The sequence below is a fragment of the Pimephales promelas genome, chromosome 8 (genome assembly GCF_988280905.1).
Source record: "Pimephales promelas chromosome 8, fPimPro1.hap1.1, whole genome shotgun sequence".
NCBI classification, from domain to species: domain Eukaryota; kingdom Metazoa; phylum Chordata; class Actinopteri; order Cypriniformes; family Leuciscidae; genus Pimephales; species Pimephales promelas.
This window is the reverse complement of record NC_142776.1, coordinates 34,978,165-35,001,865: the sequence shown is the minus strand read 5'-3', so window position 1 is coordinate 35,001,865 and position 23,701 is coordinate 34,978,165. Positions and strand designations below refer to the sequence as shown.

The window sequence follows — 23,701 nt, the reverse complement described above, 5'->3', positions numbered from 1 at the left end:
TTACAATTATTTCTAATTATATTTATGTAAAGTATAACTTAAGTATTCACGGATAAGCGTCACATAATTCAAGATAAGTAACGTTACGCAAAATAAATAGTATTTGCATAACATGACAAATCTCATTATTACATTTCTGTACGAAGTGGTAAATAATATTACCAAAATATGAAACAAAAGTAAAACAGCATGTATTTATATCCTTTACATTTTTGTATAATATATTAGTAAACACTGGGGTAGTTTAAATCCTCCATGCTACCCCTCGCTGTCGTCTTTGTTGTTGTAATGACGCCATCTCGTCTTGCTCTCCCATTGGCTGAGAGGAGCCCGTTTTCGCGCCATTCGTATGTCTCGGCATTGTGGGATAGCATCAGGAGGTCAGCGACGCTCCGGGTCAATTCCGCTTTACCCAAACACTTTCTTTGGATATTAACGGATTTTACGGATTACAGCGATGCGGGGAGATGAAACTGATTCGGAGTCGGTTAAATCGGACGATGGCTCGATACGGAGGAATCTCGATGCGCTTTGTCAAGAGCTCAATATGGACGAGGAGACGGCAGCCGAAGCGCTCCAGAACTTCAGCTCCATCTGGAACACGTACACGCTAGAGGTTCCACTTTAATTCACATTAACGTTACCACAACAACCAAACGACAGGAACAGCTGTCATCTCGCGCTCTGCCTTCAACTCACCCTTGTTTCCATGCAGATATATGGTCCAAATAACCATTACCAGCTAATAAAGCTTCCTTTACAGACCCTAACTAGTCTAAGAGAGATTGCAACAAGTAACGTTACGCGATTCACTCTGGACTGGTGCTCTCCTTGGCGTACCATAAAATATCTAATATTTACATGGCACTTCCAACAATACTATAGTACTTAGTAGTACCATGTTATTTTGCTAACGTGACACGGTGTTTTCATCTGTCTCCATTGTTTTATCATGGTATCACCACAGTATATATACAATTTTACCATATTGTGCCATGGTAATTAAAGCACTTCAAATAATATCATGGTCGATGTCCAAACATATGTCAAAGTTATACCATTTTTCAAAACAGAAAACTTAAATTAATTATGTCCGTCTAAAATGACAGAGGCTTCTATTATGTCACATGACATAAACAAAGAAAAGAAGGGGATTCTGGGAAAGATTAAATTTTCAACTATTTTTTTTTACTGTTAGAAATAGAATATATGTGGATAGTAGCATTCACTTCTCTATACATGTTTACTAGTGGTGCTCATTGTAACCCTGTAAAGATGTGAAACAATTTTCTTTAACTGAATAGTTTATTCAACCTTTAGAAAAAATAAAACAAAAATGCACATTTTTTATTTTCTTTTTTATCAGATATTATACATTGTACATCATTAATATAATGAAGTTGCTTTAGTCCAGAAAATGTACGTCTTAAAATATTACAAACAATATAAAAGTTGTTTTTATATGTTATATATATATTTCACAGCAGAAAATATTTCACATTTTGGACATTTTAGCATTGTACTACTAAAAGCCATTTTAATTGCTAAAACATTTTGAGGGCAATTCATGTAGTTTTGATCATGTTGGTCATTTAGAGGCCTTAAACATTCATGTATTAAATATGATACTGATACTTTAGGTTTAATGGGGATACTTCAGCTGTGCGACATATTTATCTTAATTTCTGTCATGTGTGGTTGTCTCAGGGTGATGTCGCGCACTGGCTGGCCTGTTCTCTGTATGTTGCCTGTAGGAAGGGCTCTATCCCTACAGTGGGACGGGGCGTGATGGAGGGCAACTGTGTTTCCCTTACCAGGATCCTGCGCTCAGCCAAGCTCAGGTAAGGACCTCAAACAGGGATGGACAGATATCTCCGGTATGGACATCTCCTGTCGTAATTTCAGCTTATATAATACAAAAGTTTTAAAGAATAAGAGATGTCAAAAGCATTTATTTCATGCATTCAAGTCTTTTTATTTCAAATAAATGTAGGTGTGTATCTTAAGATATGAGTGTTGTGTTATATCTTTCTTCTAGTTTGATCCAGTTCTTCAGCAAGATGAAGAAATGGTCGGACATGTCGAACCTCTCTCAGGATTTCCGCAGCCGCATAGGTCGACTAGAGCGCAATTTCGAAGTGTCGACAGTGATTTTCCGAAAATTTGAGCCAATATTTCTGGACATGTTTCAGAATCCTCAGGGCGAACCTCCTCGCCTGCCTAGAAGCCGCAAACACCGGTAAAACGGCCTGCTTTTTATCGCCTTTCTCGGCTTTCTTTTGAAAAAGAAAAAGGTTACAAATATATTTCTTTCTGTGTAGGCGTCTTCCATGCCACGTCAGTGACGTCTTCAAGTTCTGTTGGACTCTCTTTGTGTATACAAAAGGTAAGCTGACTGAAAGAAGCCTTCCCTGTTTGAACCAAAGACCATCATTACACTTAAAATAAATAATGCTATTAAAGGGATAATTCACTTTAAAATGAATTTTTGGTATGTTTTAGCTTACCTCAAGGGCATCCGAGATGTAGGTGTCTTTGTTTCCGCGGTAGTTTCAATTAGGTCAAACCGTTCTTGTCTGTCAGTCATATAATGGAGGTCTATGGTCACCACCTCAAAGAGCGTGCACAGAGAAGTCCAAATGAAACATGATTTAATGACTCGTGAATGTAAGTACACATTGATGGCCTGAGACACGAAACGAGCGGTTTGTGTGAGAAAACGAACAGTATTATTATAGATAGAAAAAAAATCTTACTGACCCCACTCTATTCGAATACTTTTTAAAACAAATACCACGTACGTATTTGACAGATTTGGCCGCAAACATTCTTGTTGACTTATCTGAACGCTATAGTAAAGTTAATGACATGATTTGTACTTCATTCCAGGTAATTTCCGCATGATTGGAGATGACCTGGTAAACTCCTATCACCTCCTGCTCTGCTGTCTGGACCTGGTGTTTTGCAACGCTCTCATGTGCTCCCATAGGAAAGATCTCATCAATCAACACTTCAGAGGTAAAGTTCCCTTCCTTCACCTTTGCTGTGAGAGAATGTTTCCTTGATTGATGATTGATTTTCTGTTTACAAATCATTATCCTTGAAAAGGCAGACAGAGATACAAGGGAGCCCATTGTTTGCGTCAGAGGAGTTACTAGCCAAAGTAGTGCCCTAGTTGTGAGATATCTTTTATTATTTGTAAAGTTAATGTGCTGTTAACTGTATAGGTGAAGTAAAACAGTGCAGCCTATTATTACTCCTAATGAATGACCGTCTGAAGTAGAGCCCGACCGGTAAAGGACTTTGAAGGCCGATACCGATTCAAATATTTGTTGGTTTTAAAATCCGATATTCCGATATATCGGCCAATATATATATTTTTTTTCCGAAACGCGCAGCAAAAAATGAACAGATTTCCCTAACATTAGTTATTTGTAGTTGTTTATGAGTTTTAACTAAAATAATATGATAATGCATTTTATAAAGAAACATTTCATTGCATTTTATTGTCACAACAGAACAGACAGATGACTGAGTGCCCTCTGGTGGACAAACTATACAACTCCAACACTCATGACTTGGTTCAAGCGTGTTTCGTCCGTTTTAATTTTATTTTCTAACTATTCATTTATCGGCCATTATAACTGCTAATACCGATAGTTTGGAAAATACCTAATTTCGGCCTGCCGATATATCGGTCTGGCTCTAGAGAAGTATCCCGGGCTCTGTTTTCTCTCCTGTATTACGTGTTGAAGTAGTAAGTTGTGGCAAGCAACAGAACAAATCAAGTGCTTATCCCCAATATCTTTTCATTTATGTGACTAATAATGCACTTTATAGTTTCAGTCCACCTTATTTAGTCAACTTTGAGTTCACTAGCATACATATGGCAAAATTTAGGAGCTAAAAACTTGTTTCATTTCAGGTGATTCATCTCAAGTTTATGTCAAGTTTATATATCATTTGCATTGTATTGATTTCTAACTGGCAAAGTAGTGGTTTAAAAGCTTTTACATAATTACAACAATCCTGAATCACCAATCATAGTACTGTATTGTTTTTATCAGATTCAATTACAGACTCTTGTAGGTTGATTTGTATCTGTGAAAAATAAACGTGTGTTAATGTATGTATGTAAATGAATGTAAATGCTTCATTGAGAGTCTGTTACTCACTTTGTGTAGGACTGCCAAAGGACACAGAAAACTTGGAGGAGATGCCCTGCGTCATTGACAAGTTGTGTGAACTGCATGATGGTTTGGTGGTGGAGGCCAAAGGCATAAAGGAGCACTACTTCAAACCCTACATAAAGACACTGTTTGAGAAAAAAGTGAGGAATACACTCTTTTACAACCAATCTACACTGCTAGAACAACACAATTGCTGGTTTACAGCTTGGTCATGCTTCCCACTTTCTCTTTCCCAGATATTAAAAGGTGATGTTGACACTCTGACTGAATTACTGGACACCCCAAATTTCCAAGACAACAAGTAAGCAAAGCAAATTTATTTAAACACAAAATGCATTTAAACACACATCAAATTGAATGCCTGTTTCCAGTGTGCACCTGTATATGAATATATTTGTGTTTTCAGTAAAGCCGTAAATCGTGAGTATGAGGAATATGTTTTGACTGTGGGGGATTTTGACGAGCGAGTGTTTTTGGGGGCCGATGCAGACGAGGAGATCGGCACACCTCGCAAATCCACCGCTGATCCTCCTTCAGGTCAGCTATCCGCCCGCATGCAGGTGGAGAACAACCTTCAGCAGCACTTTGAAAAGGTACTGAAGCTTTCTATTTTATACTGTTTTTGCATTAGAGTAACATTTAACATCCTGATCATCAAACTTAGGCTGCCTTCATTTGATAAAAATACAGTTCTACAGTATATATCGTAGAATGTAATTTATTCCTGTGATGGCAAAGCTGTTTTTTTAGCATCATTACTTCAGTGTTTGGTACCACATGATCCTTCAGAAATCATTCTAAAAAGCTGATTTGTAGGGCTGGTCCGAATACCATTTTTTGAGCTTCGAAGCTTCGGTAGTAATGAACATCGAATATTCGAAGCTTCGGAATCTCTATATATCTGTCTGTCCGTTTGCATTTTGATTATTTCGAGAACCGTTCATCCAAACGACTTCACAAGGAAGGGCAGTGTCGTATTAGGTGCAATATAGATTGACAGGAGAGACTCGACATGTAGATTTAAATAAATAAAAACTAAATTTAGATAAATAAAAACTAAATTTAAATAAATAAAAATAAAAAACGTAACTTAAATAAATAAAGCATAGCAACTAAATTTAAATAAATAAAAACGAAATGTAAATAAATGAAACATAAAAAAGAAATTTAAATGAATAAAAACGATAAAACGAATAACTTAAATATAGAAAAACTAAATTTAAATAAAAAATGTCGAAATCGTGACGTGACGTCCCAGTAAAATTTCAAAGTTACGCTGTAGATTAATTTATATTGATAATAACGGGTAAAAAGGATAAAACATTTTGCAGCTAAACCCAAAATACAAGTGCAGACATGCACTTCTGTCCACACACACTCGGCTGTTCTGAGAGAATACTCCCGTTGCAGGAACACTTTTAGTAGTCCAGACCAGAATTTATAGTGTAAAACTTTTTCAAGCGCGAATGAGAGCCGTTTCAAGTGGGATGCCAGGTGTGCAAAAAAAACAACAACTAATATTCGAATGTCATATTTTCAAATCGAATACCAACCCACTGAACGAATATTCGGGTCCAGCTCTACTGATTTGGTGCACAAGAAGCATTTCTTATTATTATCCATATTATATCCTTTAAAAAAACTTTTTGACCCCAAGCTTTTGGACGGTGGTGTATGTCCTTTGATGCAATTTTCTTCTAGAAACAAACTTTGTTGTATTATTTTCATGTAATCACTGTGAAGCTGCTTTGAGACTGTATTGTAAAAAGTGCTATATAAATAAAGGTGACTTGACTTGACCTATCCTGTTGTGTTTTTGTGTAGACACGATCCCTTGCTCCCTCTACTCCTCTAACGGGTCGACGGTATTTGAAGGAGAAAGAGGTGCTGGTCACCCCCGTTTCCTCAGCCACGCAAAGTGTGAGCCGACTGCAGAGCATGGTGTCCGGCCTACGAAACGCACCGAGTGATGCTCTGGTCCAAATATTTAAGCAAGTATCAAAGCCAAAACCAAACCATGCACAAATAGTTTGATTTTTTTGAAATTATGCCCATCATGATGGCCCTCAGGCTTCAGTCTGTTTTCTCATAGAGATTTTTGCCATGATTTTATAGTTCCTGCTCTCGAAATCCCACCGAATCCATTCTGAACCGAGTGAAGACCATGGGAGAGATATTTAAACAGGCCTACACCAAACCCACAGATGACCTGCCAGGAGCACATATGGGTCAGACATGCTGCACATCTAACAAAGTGAACTGTTAGGAAAAGCCTCACATTTTGTCATGTAACTGAGTGTAGGTTTTTGTGTGTGTAGATTTCGCAGAGAATCGTCTGAAGCTGGCAGAGATCTTGTACTTCAAGATCCTGGAGAACATCATGACTCTGGAGATGAAGAGATTACAGGGCAAAGATATGTCGGTAAGTCTCCATGCCTGCTAAATAATATAAATATGCTAGTAAATTTGAACTCTTCACTTCACTGTTTATATCACCAAAAAGTAAGAGGAATATTATTTAACGTTCTATACCGACAGCTCTCTCTGTCTGCTTTTGTGTGAGATTGTCACCTCTTCCTCTCTCCTCCTGATCTCTATCAGGTCCTGTTGGAGCAGGAGGTGCTCCATTGCTCTCTGTTGGCGTGCTGTCTGGAGGTGGTGCTGTTTGCGTACAGCTCTCAAAGAACTTTCCCATGGATATTGGAAATCTTACAGATCCCACCTTTCTACTTTTACAAGGTACTGAACGGTGTCAGCTAGGATCGTAGTTGATCCGTGGCCCCATGATTCAGCACACATGTGACCATGGGATCCGTGCATTAGGTTTTAAAGTGACCGCAGCCTCTAAATACCTGCTGCCCGTGACTCAAAAACTATAATATGATCTGAACCATGAGTTTTGTGATCCGATGAACCCCTTGTGTCAGCTCATATTATCTGCTTGCATAGACACTTCAGTTTTAGGTTGTGGTTTTTATCCTTGTAGTGTACTAGTGTAGATATGGATGTGTCTCTGAAGATCACAACAAACTTTTAAAGGAAACTGAAACGCAAAGTAAATGTCCATGATGTGTTTGTGTAGGTGATTGAGGTGTTCATCCGCTCTGAGGAGGGTTTGTCCCGAGACATGGTGAAGCATTTGAACAGTATCGAGGAGCAGGTGCTGGAAAGCAGAGCCTGGACTAGAGACTCGGCCCTGTGGAACGCGCTTAACAAATCTAACAATAAAGTCCCTACTGTGGAAGAGGTATACACACACTCACACTCGCTGCTTTGTTGGGAGAACAGATTGTATAAGCATCATGGGGGTCATTTTTATTAAAGATATGACCTATTTTGTGTGTGTGTGTGTTTCTTAGGTAAATTTTTCCAATAGTTTTGACACGGGCAACAATGCAGGCGGTCCCACTCACCTGCCGTTGGTAGCGCTATCCCCCATCATACACCCTCGCATCAGGGAGGTCCGCACAGGCCTGGGCTCCAGCGCACGCAAAGGTACTATACGTCTCAAAATGAGGCTGCTCTCTATGATGCTTGGCTTTAAGACCCTATGAATCTTTATAAATAAAGGGGAGGGATATTCTAATCTAGAGAGCATTAGATAGGACAAAAAAAAACTTGATTATGAACATATTTGGTCCATTTACCAATTTAAATGGTAGTTGTTATAATAATGTGTACTTTTTTGTATTTATATTATTTTTAATTTGTTCATTTAAAGGGATACTCCACTTTTTTTGGAAATAGGCTCATTGTACAACTCCCCCAGAGTTAAACAGTTGTGTTTTACCGTTTTTCAATCAATTCAGCCGTTTTTCTGATATTTCGAAGAATATCAGTAACCAGACAGTTTCTGGTCTCATTGACTTCCATAGTAGGAAAAAAATATACTATGGAAGTCAATGAGACCAGAAACTGTCTAGTTATCGATATTCTTCTAAATATAAAAAAAATCGGCTGAATACATTCGAAAACGGTAAAACACATCTGTTTAACTCGGGGGAAATGTAAAATGAGCCTATTTCCAAAAAAAGTGGAGTATCCCTTTAAAGGTTAGTCCCCTAAGCATATACAACCTCAAAACTAACCGACTTAAAAGCCCCCCTGAAAAAATGATCCATCTTTGATTGGCTTTAATGCTTTCTTTGAATTTTGAATCAGATGTACTCATTTGAATAATTCTTTTGTCCTATCTCTCTTAGACGTCCCTCAATCTCCCCTCTCTCTCCACGATCGCTACAGCTCTCCAGCGGCTGGCAGCGCTAAGAGGCGCTTGTTTGGTGACGACGCTCCACCGCAGTCCCCAGTGAAGAGAATCTCAGTCACTCCCATCAAAATCATCCCCAACTCCACGGAAAACAACCAGAACACCACCGCCACAACGACTGTCCTCTCCATGGCAACCATAAACGGCCAGCAGCTCACTATTCCACTGCCGAGTACCACTCTTTATTTTCATTTTCAACCTCTTATAGCAAGCAAAACATTTCCCCAAAAGATGTTTGTTCGATTTTGTTGTTGATGAGCTGGTGTTCCGTATCCTTTAGTGATGAAAAACGAGATGGGCGGCATCACAGTCATCCAACTTCAGGCCAATGAGATGAACCCTCTCACTGGCCATGTCTTACTGACCTCCTCCTCCCCCAGCCGAACCGCAGCTCCACCCGCCAGCTCCGACACACAGCCTGTGGCAACCAGCAAACCCCGCCGCACTGGATCCCTCGCGCTATTCTTCAGGAAGGTGAGGAACAGTGTTCTTTGCTGACTTTTTGACATCTCGTCCCCTTGGAATTATAAGGTTCTATCTGACATTTTTGTCAAAATTGAGTTATTCACATATTCGTATTCTGTGACATTGACAATTTATTTACATTATGTGATGTGTTTTGTACATTTAGGGTCCCTGTTATTTTTATGTTTGAAAGAAACTTGTTCCCCATACACATTTTCCTATTTGGAATGCAAAAACTTTGAAGCTCAATATCTCAAAAGTGTTCAGAACGCAGATAGAACCTTATAATTCCAAGGGGACGATCTGGTATTGAATCAGAAGTGCATAATTCTGTTGCTCGTTCTTTCAGGTGTATCATTTAGCCAGCGTGCGTCTGCGAGACCTGTGTCTGAAGCTGGATATCTCCTCAGAGCTGCGAGGGAAGATCTGGACGTGTTTCGAGCATTCTCTGCTGCACTGCACTGACCTGATGAAGGACCGACACCTGGACCAGCTGCTGCTCTGTGCCATCTACATTATATCCAAGGTACATCTTTTAGATGCAGAACTACAAATGTCTTTTATGCCGACCATGGCAATTCAGTGTTGGGGAAAGTTCACTTTCTACATGAACTAGTTCAAAGTTCAGTTCACACATTTTAAAATGAACTAGGTCAGTTCATAGTTCATACTTCAAAAAATGAAAAATAGGTCATAGTTCTTTTTTTTTTTTTTTTACATATGTTGCCAGCTTCTTTTTTAATTTATTTTTAACATAACAGCCCATAATACAACCACAGACAACAATTATTTTATCGACGGGCAAAGTTTGCACAGAAATGTACGATTTTTCCCACCCTCACCGACCTCGTCATAAAATCCGTTTAATGATCATACGACACCTCCTCGCTCGCCGCTTTGTCGACGGTGGCTGGTGTTGCCAGATTGGGTGTTTTTTGTTGCTACATATTAAGGCCTGTTTATGTGTGTTTTAGCCGGGTTTTCACCCGGAACGCTCTATAGAAATCCGGCACCCTATTGTACGAAGTTAAACTGAGAGAGTGTGTGTTAGAAGACACCTGAATGAACGAGTTCACAATATTGTTCATCAGGCAGTAATACAGTACGTTCAGTTCACGTTCGCCCAAAACATGAACGCGTTCAGGCACAACACTGGTGTAATTATTTGATCAAGAATGCAGTATAAACTGTAATATTGTGAAATATCATTACAATTTAAAATAATGCTTTCTATTTTAATATATTTGAATATGTAATTTATTCCTGTGATGCAAAGCTGAATTTTCAGCATTATTACTCTTCAGTGTCACATGATCCTTCAGAAATCATTCTAATATGCTGATTTTCTTCTCAAAAAAACATTTAGCATTATCAATTTGGAAAACAGTTGTGCAGTTTGTGGAAACTGATTTTTTTTTTCTCCCCAGGATTTTTTTATGAATAGAAACTTCTATTCTTTTATCTTTTGTAACGTTGTATTAATGTATTAATGCATCTTTGCTGAATTTATGTTTTCAGTTCTTAAAAAAAAAAAATATTGACCCCAAACATTTGAACATTATATGTTACTGAAGAATTCTCTAATCATCAGATGGAAATATAATATCAAACTTTTTTTTAATTCACTTTCTTCTCCTGCAGATAACAAAAGAAGAGCACACTTTTCAGGACATTATGAAATGCTACCGAACCCAACCTCAGGCCCACAGTCACGTGAGTATCAACAGTCTTGCTCTTTCCAAACCTGCGGTGTGGAATTGCACATAAATATTATTAATAAAGGTACAAGATGGCTGCGTGCTCCAGCTTCCTAATGTCAAAAAGCTTGGAATTTGGCCTGTGATGAGAGCACATATAAGGCATCCACAACATCCTGTTTGTAGGTTTACCGCAGTGTTTTACTGAAGAGGCGTCCCAGAGAGCAGCAGGCAGATGAGAACATGGAAGTGGATCCACCAGCAGACCAGTGTAAGAATGAAGTCGTCATCCCAGGTGACTCTTTGACCTTTTTTTAAAAGCACAACATTACACTAATGTTCAAAACTAGTGTAAGAAAATAATACATTTATTCAGCAACGACATTACATTGATCAAAAGTGACCGTAAATACATTTACAGAATATTGTTATCATTTAATGTTACAGAATATTTCCATTTCAAATAAATGTTTCTTTTTTACTTTCTATTCATCGAAGAATCCTGGAAAAAAATGTATCATGTTTTTGATAATAAACTTGTTAAATAAAATTATATAAAATTGTTTTTTGAGCATCAAATCAGAATATTAGAATGATTTCTGAAGGATCACGTGATACTGGAGTAATGCTGAAAATTCAGCTTTGATCACAGGAATAAATTACATTTCAAATGTATTAAAACACAAAACCTGTATTTTAAATTGTAATATTTCACATTCACACTGTTTTTACTATATATTAAACAAATAAATGCCTTTGTGAGTATAAGAGACTTCTTTCAAAAACAAAAAAATCTTTCTGACCCCAATTTTTTGAATGGTTGTGTATAAATAATGTTTTTATTTATGTTTATGTTAGCAGCCAATGAGAGGATGGAACAGGCTGACAGCGAATCAGAGGATAGAGGGGACCTCATCCAGTTCTATAACTCTGTTTATGTGTTAAAGATGAAATCATTCGCTCTCAAATATGCACATTCTACGCTTGATAACAAGGTTGGTGAATTGCTTTGCTTCATTTGAAAATCATGTCTTAAAAAAAATATTTTAGACAATTTGGACACAAGCATTTCTTTCTTTCTCTCTGTTTCTCTATAAAGATGGAGGCTCCTCCGTTATCCCCATTCCCATCGGTTCGGGCTCAGCCTCTCTCTCCTCGCCGTGTGTCTCAGAGACACTCCATCTTTGTCTCTCCTCATAAAAACGGCTCGAGTCTCACCCCCAGTGCCTACACGTACAAGTTCACTGGCAGCCCATCAAAGGTTGGTCACAAATTCCAAACCTGTATGCCTTTTTTCTTCTGTCGATCACAAGGAAGATAATTCGAGAAATGTCCGTAGAATGAAATCTAATGCAACTGGGTACTATTATTATAGTGTCTATATCTGATTATTACAGTTAAAAATCAGTTAAAGGAGTAGTTCACTTTAAAAAAAAAATTGCTGATAATTTACTCACCCCCATGTCATCCAAAATATCCATGTCATTCTTTCTTCAGTCGAAAAAGAAATTAAGGTTTTTGATGAAAACATTCCAGGATTTTTCTCCATATAATGGACTTCAATGGGAACCAATCGGTTCAAGGTCCAAAAGACACTTTCAGTGCAAACTGCAAACTGTTCAAAGGGTTTTAAATGATTTCAGACGATGAATAAGGGTCTTATCAAGCGAAACGATCGCTCATTTAATAAATCAATAACAAAGTTTAAGTTTTATAAGCTCAAATGCTCGCCTTGCTCTGTTCTGTGATGCACGTTCGTGACTCTCCTGTTCGAACTCGTTTATCAAAATGAACGAATCTTTTTTCGTGAGCTTATAAAACTTAAAACTTTGTCATTTTTTTTAATGAGCGATTGTTTCGCTTAGGGCTGCAACAACTAATCGATAAAATCGATTATAATCGATTATGAAAATCGTTGTCAACGAATGTCATTATCGATTAGTTGGTCTGATTACGTCACGGGGATTGTTTACATGCGCTACATGCGCTTCTTACGTGCGCTTCTTACGTGCGCTTCATGAGGCACACACGCAGTCTCTCCCTCGCCGGTCTGTGCGCAACACGGACGGTTTGGAGCACATTATCATTATATGCAGCATACACGAAAATCATTCACCTTTCGGCAAATTCGCCGTTTTGAAACCAAAATAGGTGACCTGCGTTAATCGTGTATACTTTATGAAGCCATACTGTAGTATAATGTGAGATAGAAATGTATATTTAAGTCATTAAATTCAAGTTAACGTAAGCTTTTCCCTCCACTGCGGCTGTCAGTCATTCTCTATTCGGTGTTCAAACAGCGCGTCGCGTTACAACAGTTAACATGATGAAACTCTTTCCAAGATGATTCAATGTTATTATTATAATTGATCCGTAGATAAAGGTCTATGGTTTCGTAATATAATGACTATCTTGCTAGACTTTTATTGCTGTAACTTAATCACTTTCTACTGAGTGTCTGTTAGATCACAACACTAGAGTAGAGTCGGCGCAGTATAATTGTTCTTCACGTGCACAGTAGCCTAAATGAAATTTAAAACTGTTAAAAGAAAAGGCTTAATAAACTATTGCAAAGATACTGTATAATACATAGTCAATATTGCTTCCTCACTAAACAGCTGTGCATCTGATTTTTACGATGTTTTTCATGAATGTATAACAACAATACAAAGAGCAATGTGTAACGTTTTACCAGAGATAGTGCTACACTTATTGTCTCTTATTTTTTCCCCCACTAAGGAATGTTTTTTTCACTAAATGTTCAGATTTTATAAAATTATTGTGCACTTGTGATTTTTCTAGGCTTAGTTTTTCTGAGTTATCCACTAATCTAGTTTACAATAGCATTTTTGTCATAGGTTATAGTCATATATATTTTTTTTATTTGTTGTTTTTCTATATAATGAAGTTGTCTGTATTAAGAAGATTGTTTAACACACAAAAGAGTGTGGTTTTTAGGGTTTTATTTAGTTATAATAAACAAAAAAATGAAATAAATTTTTTATCCGATTAATCGAAAAAATAATCGTCCGATTAATCGATTATCAAAATAATCGTTAGTTGCAGCCCTAGTTTCGCTTGATAAGACCCAAATCAGTCGTCTGGAATCGTTTAAAGCCCTTTGAACAGTTTGCAGTTTGCACTGAAACTGTCTTTTGGACCTTGAACCGTTTGGTTCCCATATAAGTCCATTAAATTATTTTCATCAAAAACCTTAAATTCTTTTCGACTGAAGAAAGCAAGACATGGATATCTTGAATGCCATGGGGGTGAGTAAATTATCAGCAAAAGTTTTTTTTAAAAGTGAAATTTAGTTTCATCACTATCCTCCTAACGACCTAACTTCTAATGACCTCCATAATATAGATATAGATAGATTGAGGTTTTTCAGATATGGCCGTGGCTGAAGCCTTCTGCTTTCTCTTCCTCTTCAGGAGCTGAGTGACATAAACCAGATGATCCGTCAGGGTGGGGTGAGCAAGAAGCGGGCGTTCACAATGGATGGCGATGAGACCGAGTCTCCATCTAAATGCCTGCGGCAGGAGAACGACGACGTGCTGCTCAAACGCCTGCAGGATGTGGTCAGTGAGAGAGCGAGTCTCTGACCTCGCCAAGAAAACCCAAGAAAAAGCCAAAAACTCTTCCTATGTGCTGCTCAACGACTCCAGGATGTAGAGAGCGATGCGACAACAATCAGTCTCTTTTCAGTTCAGAATCGAGCGCATTAATTATGTCCCAGAACAACAACAAAGCCAAAAGCCATCACAGCTCATGTGTCTGGACTGATTTTTGATCAACCCCATGTGGGGTTTACTACACCATGTTTTCTGAAGATCAGGGAGATCAGTACAAACTTAAATGATTTGTATTGAATCTAAGAAACATTTATCACGTTTTTTCACGATTCGCATCACCCTTTCATTATGAGATTACTGTATTACAGAGATATTCTGTAGCTGTTGCTTTCTCAATCAAGTCATGTGACCATCGTTTTTGCAGTTGATGAGTTGGTTTCGAGTATGTAAAGAATCTCCCAGTCGTTTATATCCCCTCACGTTCTGTAGCAATATGAAAAGGAAAATCATCACATTGGAATTATTTGATTATATTAGTGATTTATTTTTTTTTTAATTCAAATTATATACTGACACAATGTACAGGGCAATTTAACCTTGCTTTTGTGTGAGAGTGAATTTGAGTGTGTGTGTGTGGTGAACCAACACAAAGGTCATTTTAAAGTTTTGCAACCATCCTGCAAACGCTCTGTGCAGCTCTATATTCAGATGTGTGGTATCTACACCTCTCCATTAATTATGTATTATGCCTTTTAAAGTTCATTCATTTTCTCTTAGAACAGTTTTTTGTTTTCTGAAATGGTCATGTTTACAGTTCATTTTAACATTTAGATGTTAAATTTGTTGATGTGTCGTGTGTGTGTGGTGTAAAATAAGCCTCATTTTTTAACAGTTGCTGTTATTTGTTTCTGCTCATGTTTTTCAGTCAAGTAACTTTTATTGGTCACATGCCAAACATGAGTAGTGAAATGCTTCCCCCCCCCCCCCCTTCAAATCATGTGACCAGTCTAGTGCTATAGCAAGCTGTATCTGTATTTCTCAGTATTCACGGTTAATTTGGTTTTGAAATTTTAACTCTTGTACAAACCTTGTTTATTTTATCCATTTATGTTCTTTTGTCAGTGTCCAACACTGTTGATCTCTTTGCAGTTGGTGCTTTGTATTGTAGCTTGTGAATACCCTCCATATTTTAAGTTTAGAAATAATTCTTCACACTGTTTCACCCCAAAAAACATGTTTGTTTTTTTTAGTGACTGTCTGTAATTTATCTTTATTGTATTTGTTGGTTTGACCAATCAGCTGTTGGTCTGTTCTACAGTCAGTGCCTTAGCATGTACATAATAATAAAACATGTTTTATCAATTCTCAAATTCGTTTTTTTCTATATTTATATTATATTGACGCTGTGCTTGCTTCAGAAGATCTCATGTGGCACAGTTTTCAGGCTCATTTCTTCAGGTTTGAGACAGAGATGTAGGATATATTTCTGATCTAACCATAAACCCACATTAGATGATATTTTAATTTACCTGCAATACAGTCAACTTTGGCATCTGCAAAATGAAATGGGCTCTAATATAAGGGTTCACGTTCAGATGAGCAACATTGTAGGAAAATAAATGTAGATTTATCTGGATTTCTGGATCATGTCATTGATATCCTTTAACTTAATTGTTGACCACTCTTAGCACCCTTATTGAATGGTTTGGCTATTTTTTAATTTGGTTACTGATCTATACAGTAGTGTCCAAAAGTCATGTCCACAGGGGATATTTACCCTACAAATTCAATGAAACCAAAATATGAGGATTTTTTTTATATATTGGGGAAGATAAAAACGTTATAACATTAAATGATATTTATCTGGTAAAAAACAAAATATGCAAAAAAAAAAAAAAAAATAAACTAAAAACCTCTCAGGAAAAAAAACACTGACTACAACATAATCAGCTGTTAAAATTGGATTGTTTTTGCATGGGTTCATAATTTCTCTGTATGACACCCTGGCCAAAAATTATTTTGCACCATTTGACACGTTTCATTGCTTTATCACAAATAAAACAATTGCCTGCATGCACAACTACACAATATGCTTACAAAATCTTAAACAAATTTACAATACAAAGGTTGAATATCTCAATTTTCCTAGGCCTGACAGACATCCCTTTGGGCCACTACTGTGTCCAATAAGTTGTCATTCAAAATAAATGTTTCACTGTATCTTCTTACTACCAAAAGTGCACTTTGGGGTTTTAAGAAGATACAGTGAAGCATTAATGTTTTTTTACAGTTAAACATATTATATATAATGTACCATTCATTATATGAAATTCAAAAATAATAAAATTATTCCGAAAAAAAACTTTCAAATTTAATATTAAGATAACATCTCAGGGAAAACGGTTCATATAAATATGTATTCATATAAACAATGAAAGCACCTAATTATTACTGTGTATTACTGAAATCATAATATTGGAACGATTTGTGATTATATTTCATGTTCTGCCGCTAGAGGGCTGCCGCGACCCGTCAGTCTGAGCCAATCAGAAAGTTCAGAACGAGTGACGTACATACGTCTTGTACTTGCAGGCCTACGTGATGCGCGAGTGTAGAACGTGTAGAATCAACTGATGTTTTGAGTCAATAATGAACCCCCTAACGTTACGTGATTCCCCAAGGTTTCCACGCCGCGAAGTGTATGATGATGAAGAAATGTCAGTAGAGAGAAACTGGACGGACACCGAGACGAGGGCGCTGCTGCACATCCGACAGGACAAAGATATCAGCAGGCAAATCAGCGGGACCGTTCGCGATTCTCTTATTTACGCCGAAATCACGAGGCTCCTTCGGGCGCAGGGCATCCACAGAACCAAGCGACAGGTCACCACCAAACTGAAAACACTCAAGAAGAAGTTCCTGAAAATTCACGAGCATCACAAAAAATCCGGGCACGGCAGAGTGTACTGGAATTATTATGACCTATGCAAGTCCGTATGGGGCAGCAACCGCCCTACGAACACTTTAACACTTCATAATAACGTGAAACCCAAAGAGCCCCAGAGTACATCCATCGAGGACGCGCGGAATGAGAGCAGAAGCACATCCACTGACATCGACGTGTCCGTCAATCATGACGCGGAGACGGAGGACACGATGACAGGAGGTGCGTTGATGCGCACTGCATCTTAAATACAACGCAGTCTAGACAGTATGCTAGATAATGCGCACTATACACTGCATTTCACTTACTACACAAACTGATTGCTGTGCAATGATAAACTATGCAAACATCGGGCAATTATATAAACATGGCAGACACTGTATATAAAGTACTGTGCAAGTCTTATTGGCACGCAGTATTTTCACACAAAAAAATAAAAAGGTTTTAAACTAGTTCACATTTCCAAACATTCCTTTCGCCATTAATTTGAATTATCCAATGATATTTTTGTTTGCACAAGGAGTCCGACAGCAAATAGCCTAAATAGCTAGTGTAAAACCATTATTATTATTTGTGGTTGAGCCTTTTTGCACAGTACTGTAGATTGATGTGACCTTACTTGGAAGTTAATTTAGCTATTTTATGTGCAATATGGTTTATTTACATTTTTAATTGGCCAAACAAATAATAAGTGAAGGGGAGGCTGTGTTTTGCGTACAATACTAGCTTTATACTTCCTAATGCATAGCGTACACTTGGTAATGTGCACTAAGTTGTTCATGCATACAGTATGCTATCTTGTTGTCATACGACCTCTTTTGCATGTTTAATTCCACAAGTAGAGTCCAGTTATCATAATCTCAGATATAAATAGGGTGCAGAATTCTGGGAATTTTCAAAGTTGGAAACTTTCCATGGGAATAAACTGGACATTTGCAAAATTGCAGGTTAGTCTATAACGGGGAACTTTGATGTAGTTGGAAAAACCATCTTAAAACAACCAGATTGAATGCAAATTTTGTGCATTCCCCAATCACATGCACACTACTTCCTGCAAAGCACTTGAGGCCACGCCCCCTGCATGCACTGTGCATTCTTCATCACATGCTCAGATCATTTCTAGAATCCTGTACAGACACTACAGCAGGACTATTGAAGCCACACTACTTCAATTGATCCATAGGACTACATCACGTCAAGTAAGTTTTGATGACATTACCAGGGTAAACCTGTTTGACCTATGGTCTTAAAGTTAAACTATCATCAAATATGAAATCAAAGTGTGTTTATACAGTAGCTAACTAGCCAGTAAATCAGATATGCTAAATATACGCTAGCTAATACAATTGAAGGCAAGCTCTCATACCTTCTGCATGGCATTGCATTAGTTTCCATTACAAGCTGTTTTCTAATCTTGCTCTACAGAACAATGCCACGTGCGCCATCTGATGTTTGGATACATTTCACCTCAGCCAATGTAGAAGGAAAGGATGTGTACATTTGCAAATACTGTGCAAAGACCTATGTTAAGAATGCCACAAAAATGCAGCAGCATATAGTCAAGTGCCTAAAGCTTCCCCAGGGCTCAAAACAAGCAACCCCAGGCAAGAGTTCCTCAGCTTCCATTCAAAGTCAAAATGAGTCCGATTCAGACAGCTCCTGGTCACTCTGCAGTCGCATTGCAGGTCTTGATGACCAATGCTGATTTGTTGCCTATATCCGATTTCTTTGACCGTCTGTTTACACGTTAAATTGTGACCCAGTGTTGTAGTCGAGACCACCTCACTCGAGTCCGAGTCGACACCGAGACCAGAGAGAGTCGAGTCCGAGTCAAGACCGAGTCCATAGAGAGTCGAGTCCGAGTCGAGACCGAGACCAGTGAGGGTTGATTACCTAATTTACTTTTATTTACTTAGAGAAATCCTTTTTTTTTAATTTTTTTTTACTGAATTTACTTAGAGTTTAAAAAATATGATCAGTTTAGGGTAAAAAGGCCACATAGTAGGTGGTGTTAAAAGTAATTTTATTACAATTTGTCACGCGCAGTTGCGCACTAGAAAATCACCAATCACTGGGCGTGTCAATCAATTTAAAGAAATATTTTATTAACATACATTATTAATCATGAAAAATATTTTTAATTGAACTCGAGTGGACTCGGGAATAATTCCGAGTCCTAAAAAAAAAATGTTCGAGTACGAGTCAATTCCGAGTCCAAATGGACACGAGTCCATGACAAGACCAAGACCATTAAAATATGGTCTCGAGACCGAGTCCGAGTCTCGAGTACTACAACACTGTTGTGACCCATATCTGATTCATGAGTTTACACTTGACATACTACACTCACAGGAAGAAACATCGCGCATGCTTAAAGGGGTTCTTGCACAGATGGGCGAACGTGAAATATACTTGATGGCAGCTTTGCAATAAAAGAGAAAATGATTTTGAGGCGGAGGAGGACATATAGGGCCATCTTTGCAGCCTAGTATGTCAAGTGTAAACTCGGTAACACTTTACAATAAGGTTCATTTATTAAACATTAGTTAATGTATTACCTAACATTAACTAACCATGAGCAATACATTTGTTACTGTTTTTATTCCCCTTTGTTAACGTTAGTTAATACAAATACAGCTGTTCATTGTTAGTTCACAGTGCATTAACTAATGTTAACAAAATTTTATTGAAGTATTAATAAATGTTGAAATTAACATTATCTAAGAATGAACAATATTTCTTCAGCATTTGTTAATCTTTGTTAACGTTAACTAATGAACCTTATTGTAAAGTGTTACCGTAAACTCGGATATGGGACACAATTTAAAGAACGTGTAAACGTACGGTAAAAAAAAAATCAGATATAGGCAACAAATCAGAATGGGGCATCAAGACTTGCAGTGTAAACGAGGACAAAATGTTTATATTTGTGTTTGTTTATGATATAGTTTGTATAATTTTCCCTAAATTTCCAATTAATTACTGTACATTCCTATCAAGTTTCCAACTTGGAATATTTCCATAATTCCCCAGCTTAACTTCTCATGGAAAGTTTCCGATAATTTACCTTAGATATAAATAAGGTTATTTTGTGGTTTTAATACAAATATAAACATAATTCTTTTTGAAACAAGAAAGTTTTTCAAATCGGGTTGAAATGAATAATAGTAATAAAAAAGATTGATTGGTTGATTTGGGTTTCCCAAAAATCTAGTCATTATTTAAATAAAATTCTATAATTTAAAAATAAATCAAAATAAAACACTTACCCCCAAAATTTATTTATTTTATTTGTTTAACAGTCATGTAGCCATTATTTGACATCAAATAGTATGACATGAAATATTAGCTAAAAATAAAAAAATAAAATAATAATATTTTGGGTCAAAGGACAAAAAAACGTTTGTGAATCATGATATGAACATGCATAACTGACTGTTGTGTGATCTTATTTTTAGCTGTTGCTCAACCAGCGAGGAAGAAGGCCAAAACACATCGTTTCACTGAGCAAGAAAGTCTCCATGTGCAGAACGAGAGGGAGTATGAGGAGCGTTTGCGAAGGGAAGCCAGAGAGGAACGGAAGGAGGAACAGGCGAGTCTGATGGCCATGTGGAAGGAGATGATGGAGTTTCAAGGGAACCTCTTGAGGGAGTTTATCCACCGGCCGTCACATCCGTCTTACCACAACCGAGGACACTCTACCTTTCCCAGCACAAGCTACACGACTCCGTGCGCTTCTCCAGGGTATGACCACACAACTCTGCTTTCCTGTTTTCTTTTCATTTTTAATCATGTCCAATTTTCTAAATGTAAGCATTCGACATTCTGTTGTATTTCATTTGTGCTTTCGTTTGCAATTTGTTTATTTGTTCTTATTTTATTACTGACTGTTTGCTTGTCTTTTTTTGTAAATAGTTCAATGATTTCTGCTATGTGTAAACGGTTATAACAAAATCACCCAAATTATCAATAGCTGTATATTATACATAATTATCTTCTGTATATTAAGTAACTTAAAAAAACAACAAGAAATTAATAATCTTATTCTGCAAGAAATTTTATAATGTTTCAAAATATTTCTATTTGAAATAAATTTTGTACTTTTTAAACTTTCTATTCATCAAAGAATCCTGAAAAAATCCACAAAAACTATTACTCAGTAAAAACTATTAGCTGTTTTCTACATTGATAAGAACCATTATGAATAATTGAGAAATGATAATAATTAAAGGGATAGTTCACTTTGAAATTAATTTTTTGGGATGTTTAGCTTACCTCAAGATGTAGGTGTCTTTGTTTCTGCTGTAGCTTCAATTTTGATATTTTTAGGTCGAACCGCTCTTGTCTGTCAGTCATATAATGAAGGTCTATGGTCACCTCCTCAAAGAGCATGCACAGAGAAGTCCAAATTAAAAATGATTTAATGACTCGTAAATGTAAGATGTCCTAAGACACGAAACGAGTGGTTTGTGTGAGAAAACGAACAGTATTTACGTGCATGCTCTTTGAGGTGGTGACCATAGACCTCCATTATATCACTGACAGACAAGAACGGTTTGACCTAAAAATATCAAAATTGAAAATACTGCGGAAACAAAGACACCTACATCTTGGATGTCCTTGAGGTAAGCTAAAACATATCAAAAAGAGTTATTTTAAATTGTAATATATTACAAACTGTATTTTTTGATCAAATAAATTCCGCCTTGGTGAGTAAAACAATGCCTAGGCTACTATTAAAAACAGCCTATGGGTTTGGAATAACATTAGGGTTTAGGGTGACAGAATTTGCATTTGCCAATCAGCGTTTTGCTAATTTAACAGCTTTGTCCTCTCACAGAGCTGAAACTGAGAATGAAAGTGCAATCTTACAGGAGGAAGATGAGGAGGAGGAAGAGGAGGAGAAATACATTATTCCAGCTGAGATTGCACCGATGTTGGACGCTCAGCCAGTTAACAGTGCAAATGACAGCCAATCAAACACCACAGAGACTGATTCACCCCCGCCCACACAATCAGCAGGAGAGAGCGACCTGGAGATGTGTGTGCTGCGCAGACAGGAACGAGTCCTACAGCTTCAGGAAGAGTACTATTCTCTCAAAATCAAGTATCTGAAAGACAAGATGGCCAGAGATTCAGGACAGAATGACTAAGAAAGTTCGTGAGTGATTGGCTAAAAAGCTTGCTTTTCAATTGTAGATGGTCTCAGCTGGACTGTGAAGAATATAGCTGTACTGCAGCTCATGTTCCTTTACACATTTGTAATCCATATGAAATATTTTGGCCTGTAGATGGCAAGGTGGTTACTTCATATTTGCTCTGGTGTTGTCACTAGACACATCCAAGAGAGATTAACAGGCAGGTCTGGTTTTTTCTTTAAACATATTCATATTTTTATATGTATTCACTTAATGGCAGTTTACTATTATTATTATTATTATTATTTTGTCTTTGAAATCAAAATTGTCCCCATTTACTTGTTCTAAACGATTCATTGATTTATGTTATGTAACACCCACTTTTCACAATCTATTCCTAATGGATAAAAGTCTTGCTCTACTTTGTTTAAAGTTCTGGTTGACACAATACTGCAGTAAAATGGGTTGTAATGTAAATGCAGTTTATTTTTGACTGTGGGAGCATGATCCAGACTTTGTGCTCTGGATATGAAGTATGTCTGTTACCATGATTTTTCATTAAATTAATAAAAAACAAAAAGGTGTCTGCCTCTCATCAAAATCGAATATTCAAAAAATGAAATCAAAAGCAAAGGTTATTTTCATAGAAATTGTTTAAAGAAGATTCCCAAACAGTTTTTTTTTCTAAATATTTTCTTGAAGCATATTAAGTTAATATTTCAATAATTTATTAACAAATGTGCAAGTTCACAGTTCTATGATTGTAGTTGACATGCAGGTAAACAAATAAAATATATTGCTTTATTTGATTTTTATTTAAAAGTTATTTTTAATTTTACGTTTTTATACTTAATTAATAGCTTTTCATTATCAGAAAACCTCTCCATTTCCTTAACCACTGTCACCATATCAAAATGAACAATTCTTGGTTTTTTTTTTATATTCATGTGCCCTCATAAACATTAATCAAAATAACTTCCCTTCCCCCTTGCATTCACTGCTCTTCTCTCTGATGATGCGTTTACTGGAGCGAGGGCGGGGCAACCTGTCACTCACATGAGATCCACCAATAGCAAACAGCCACAACCATCCATTTAATTTAATTTCCCATGCACAAAAACAAGTGCCACCCTACATTTTTTTTCTTGTTTATAAAGCCATTTCACTCAGATATAGGTCACAATAGGGGAAAAAAAGACTATTGCAAAATTTGTATTCATCCCAAAACATATTTTTTCTGTAAACACCAATGGGCTCTATGCACGGCGGTATTGCCGGTGAAGCATTAAGGATGCTCGATAACTTCCGCCGATCGTGTCCAATGCAATACCGAGAATTTATATTGAATTTTATACTCCATGGTTATACTAAAGAAACGTTAGTCACAAAAACAGATAAGACAGACACCCCTCGTTGTGTTTATGC

The 23,701-nt window shown here is 37.1% G+C and overlaps 2 protein-coding genes across 4 annotated transcripts; both read left to right on the top strand.

Annotated features, from left to right (window-relative positions):
• Nucleotides 1-340: 340 nt before the first annotated feature.
• rbl1 (retinoblastoma-like 1 (p107)) lies at nucleotides 341-15,564 on the top strand. Of its 2 annotated transcripts, none has more exons than XM_039692983.2 (22): nucleotides 341-616; nucleotides 1,708-1,841; nucleotides 2,039-2,239; nucleotides 2,322-2,386; nucleotides 2,890-3,018; nucleotides 4,185-4,330; nucleotides 4,427-4,491; nucleotides 4,597-4,783; nucleotides 6,015-6,181; nucleotides 6,306-6,418; nucleotides 6,509-6,612; nucleotides 6,792-6,929; nucleotides 7,273-7,437; nucleotides 7,550-7,685; nucleotides 8,393-8,629; nucleotides 8,738-8,931; nucleotides 9,272-9,448; nucleotides 10,564-10,635; nucleotides 10,806-10,914; nucleotides 11,481-11,614; nucleotides 11,719-11,880; nucleotides 14,054-15,564. In XM_039692983.2, exons 1-22 carry the CDS (start codon nucleotides 458-460, stop codon nucleotides 14,222-14,224), a joined length of 3,165 nt encoding a protein of 1,054 aa, XP_039548917.2. In that variant the 5' UTR covers nucleotides 341-457; the 3' UTR covers nucleotides 14,225-15,564. The 2 variants fall into 2 exon arrangements, with proteins under 2 accessions (XP_039548917.2, XP_039548916.2); XM_039692982.2 differs by having other exon boundaries at nucleotides 342-616; nucleotides 11,478-11,614.
• Nucleotides 15,565-16,730: 1,166 nt separating this feature from the next.
• Nucleotides 16,731-22,860, top strand: LOC120494234 (uncharacterized). 2 transcript variants are annotated; one of them, XM_089134452.1, is made up of 3 exons: nucleotides 16,731-17,360; nucleotides 20,597-20,882; nucleotides 22,013-22,860. In XM_089134452.1, the coding sequence occupies exons 1-3, from the start codon at nucleotides 16,844-16,846 to the stop codon at nucleotides 22,251-22,253; spliced, it is 1,044 nt and encodes a 347-aa protein (XP_088990578.1). In that variant the 5' UTR covers nucleotides 16,731-16,843; the 3' UTR covers nucleotides 22,254-22,860. The 2 variants fall into 2 exon arrangements, with proteins under 2 accessions (XP_088990578.1, XP_039549383.2); XM_039693449.2 differs by having other exon boundaries at nucleotides 16,733-17,360; nucleotides 21,979-22,860.
• Nucleotides 22,861-23,701: the final 841 nt, after the last annotated feature.

Coding starts and splice junctions, on each gene's coding strand:
- LOC120494234 (XM_039693449.2), top strand. CDS start 16,844: ATGAACCCCCTAACGTTACGTGATTCCCCAAGGTTTCCACGCCGCGAA. Junction 17,361..20,596: donor GGAGGACACGATGACAGGAG/GTGCGTTGATGC, acceptor TCTTATTTTTAG/CTGTTGCTCAACCAGCGAGG. Junction 20,883..21,978: donor ACTCCGTGCGCTTCTCCAGG/GTATGACCACAC, acceptor GTCCTCTCACAG/AGCTGAAACTGAGAATGAAA.
- rbl1 (XM_039692982.2), top strand. CDS start 458: ATGCGGGGAGATGAAACTGATTCGGAGTCGGTTAAATCGGACGATGGC. Junction 1,842..2,038: donor CTGCGCTCAGCCAAGCTCAG/GTAAGGACCTCA, acceptor TCTTTCTTCTAG/TTTGATCCAGTTCTTCAGCA. Junction 6,419..6,508: donor CCTGCCAGGAGCACATATGG/GTCAGACATGCT, acceptor TTGTGTGTGTAG/ATTTCGCAGAGAATCGTCTG.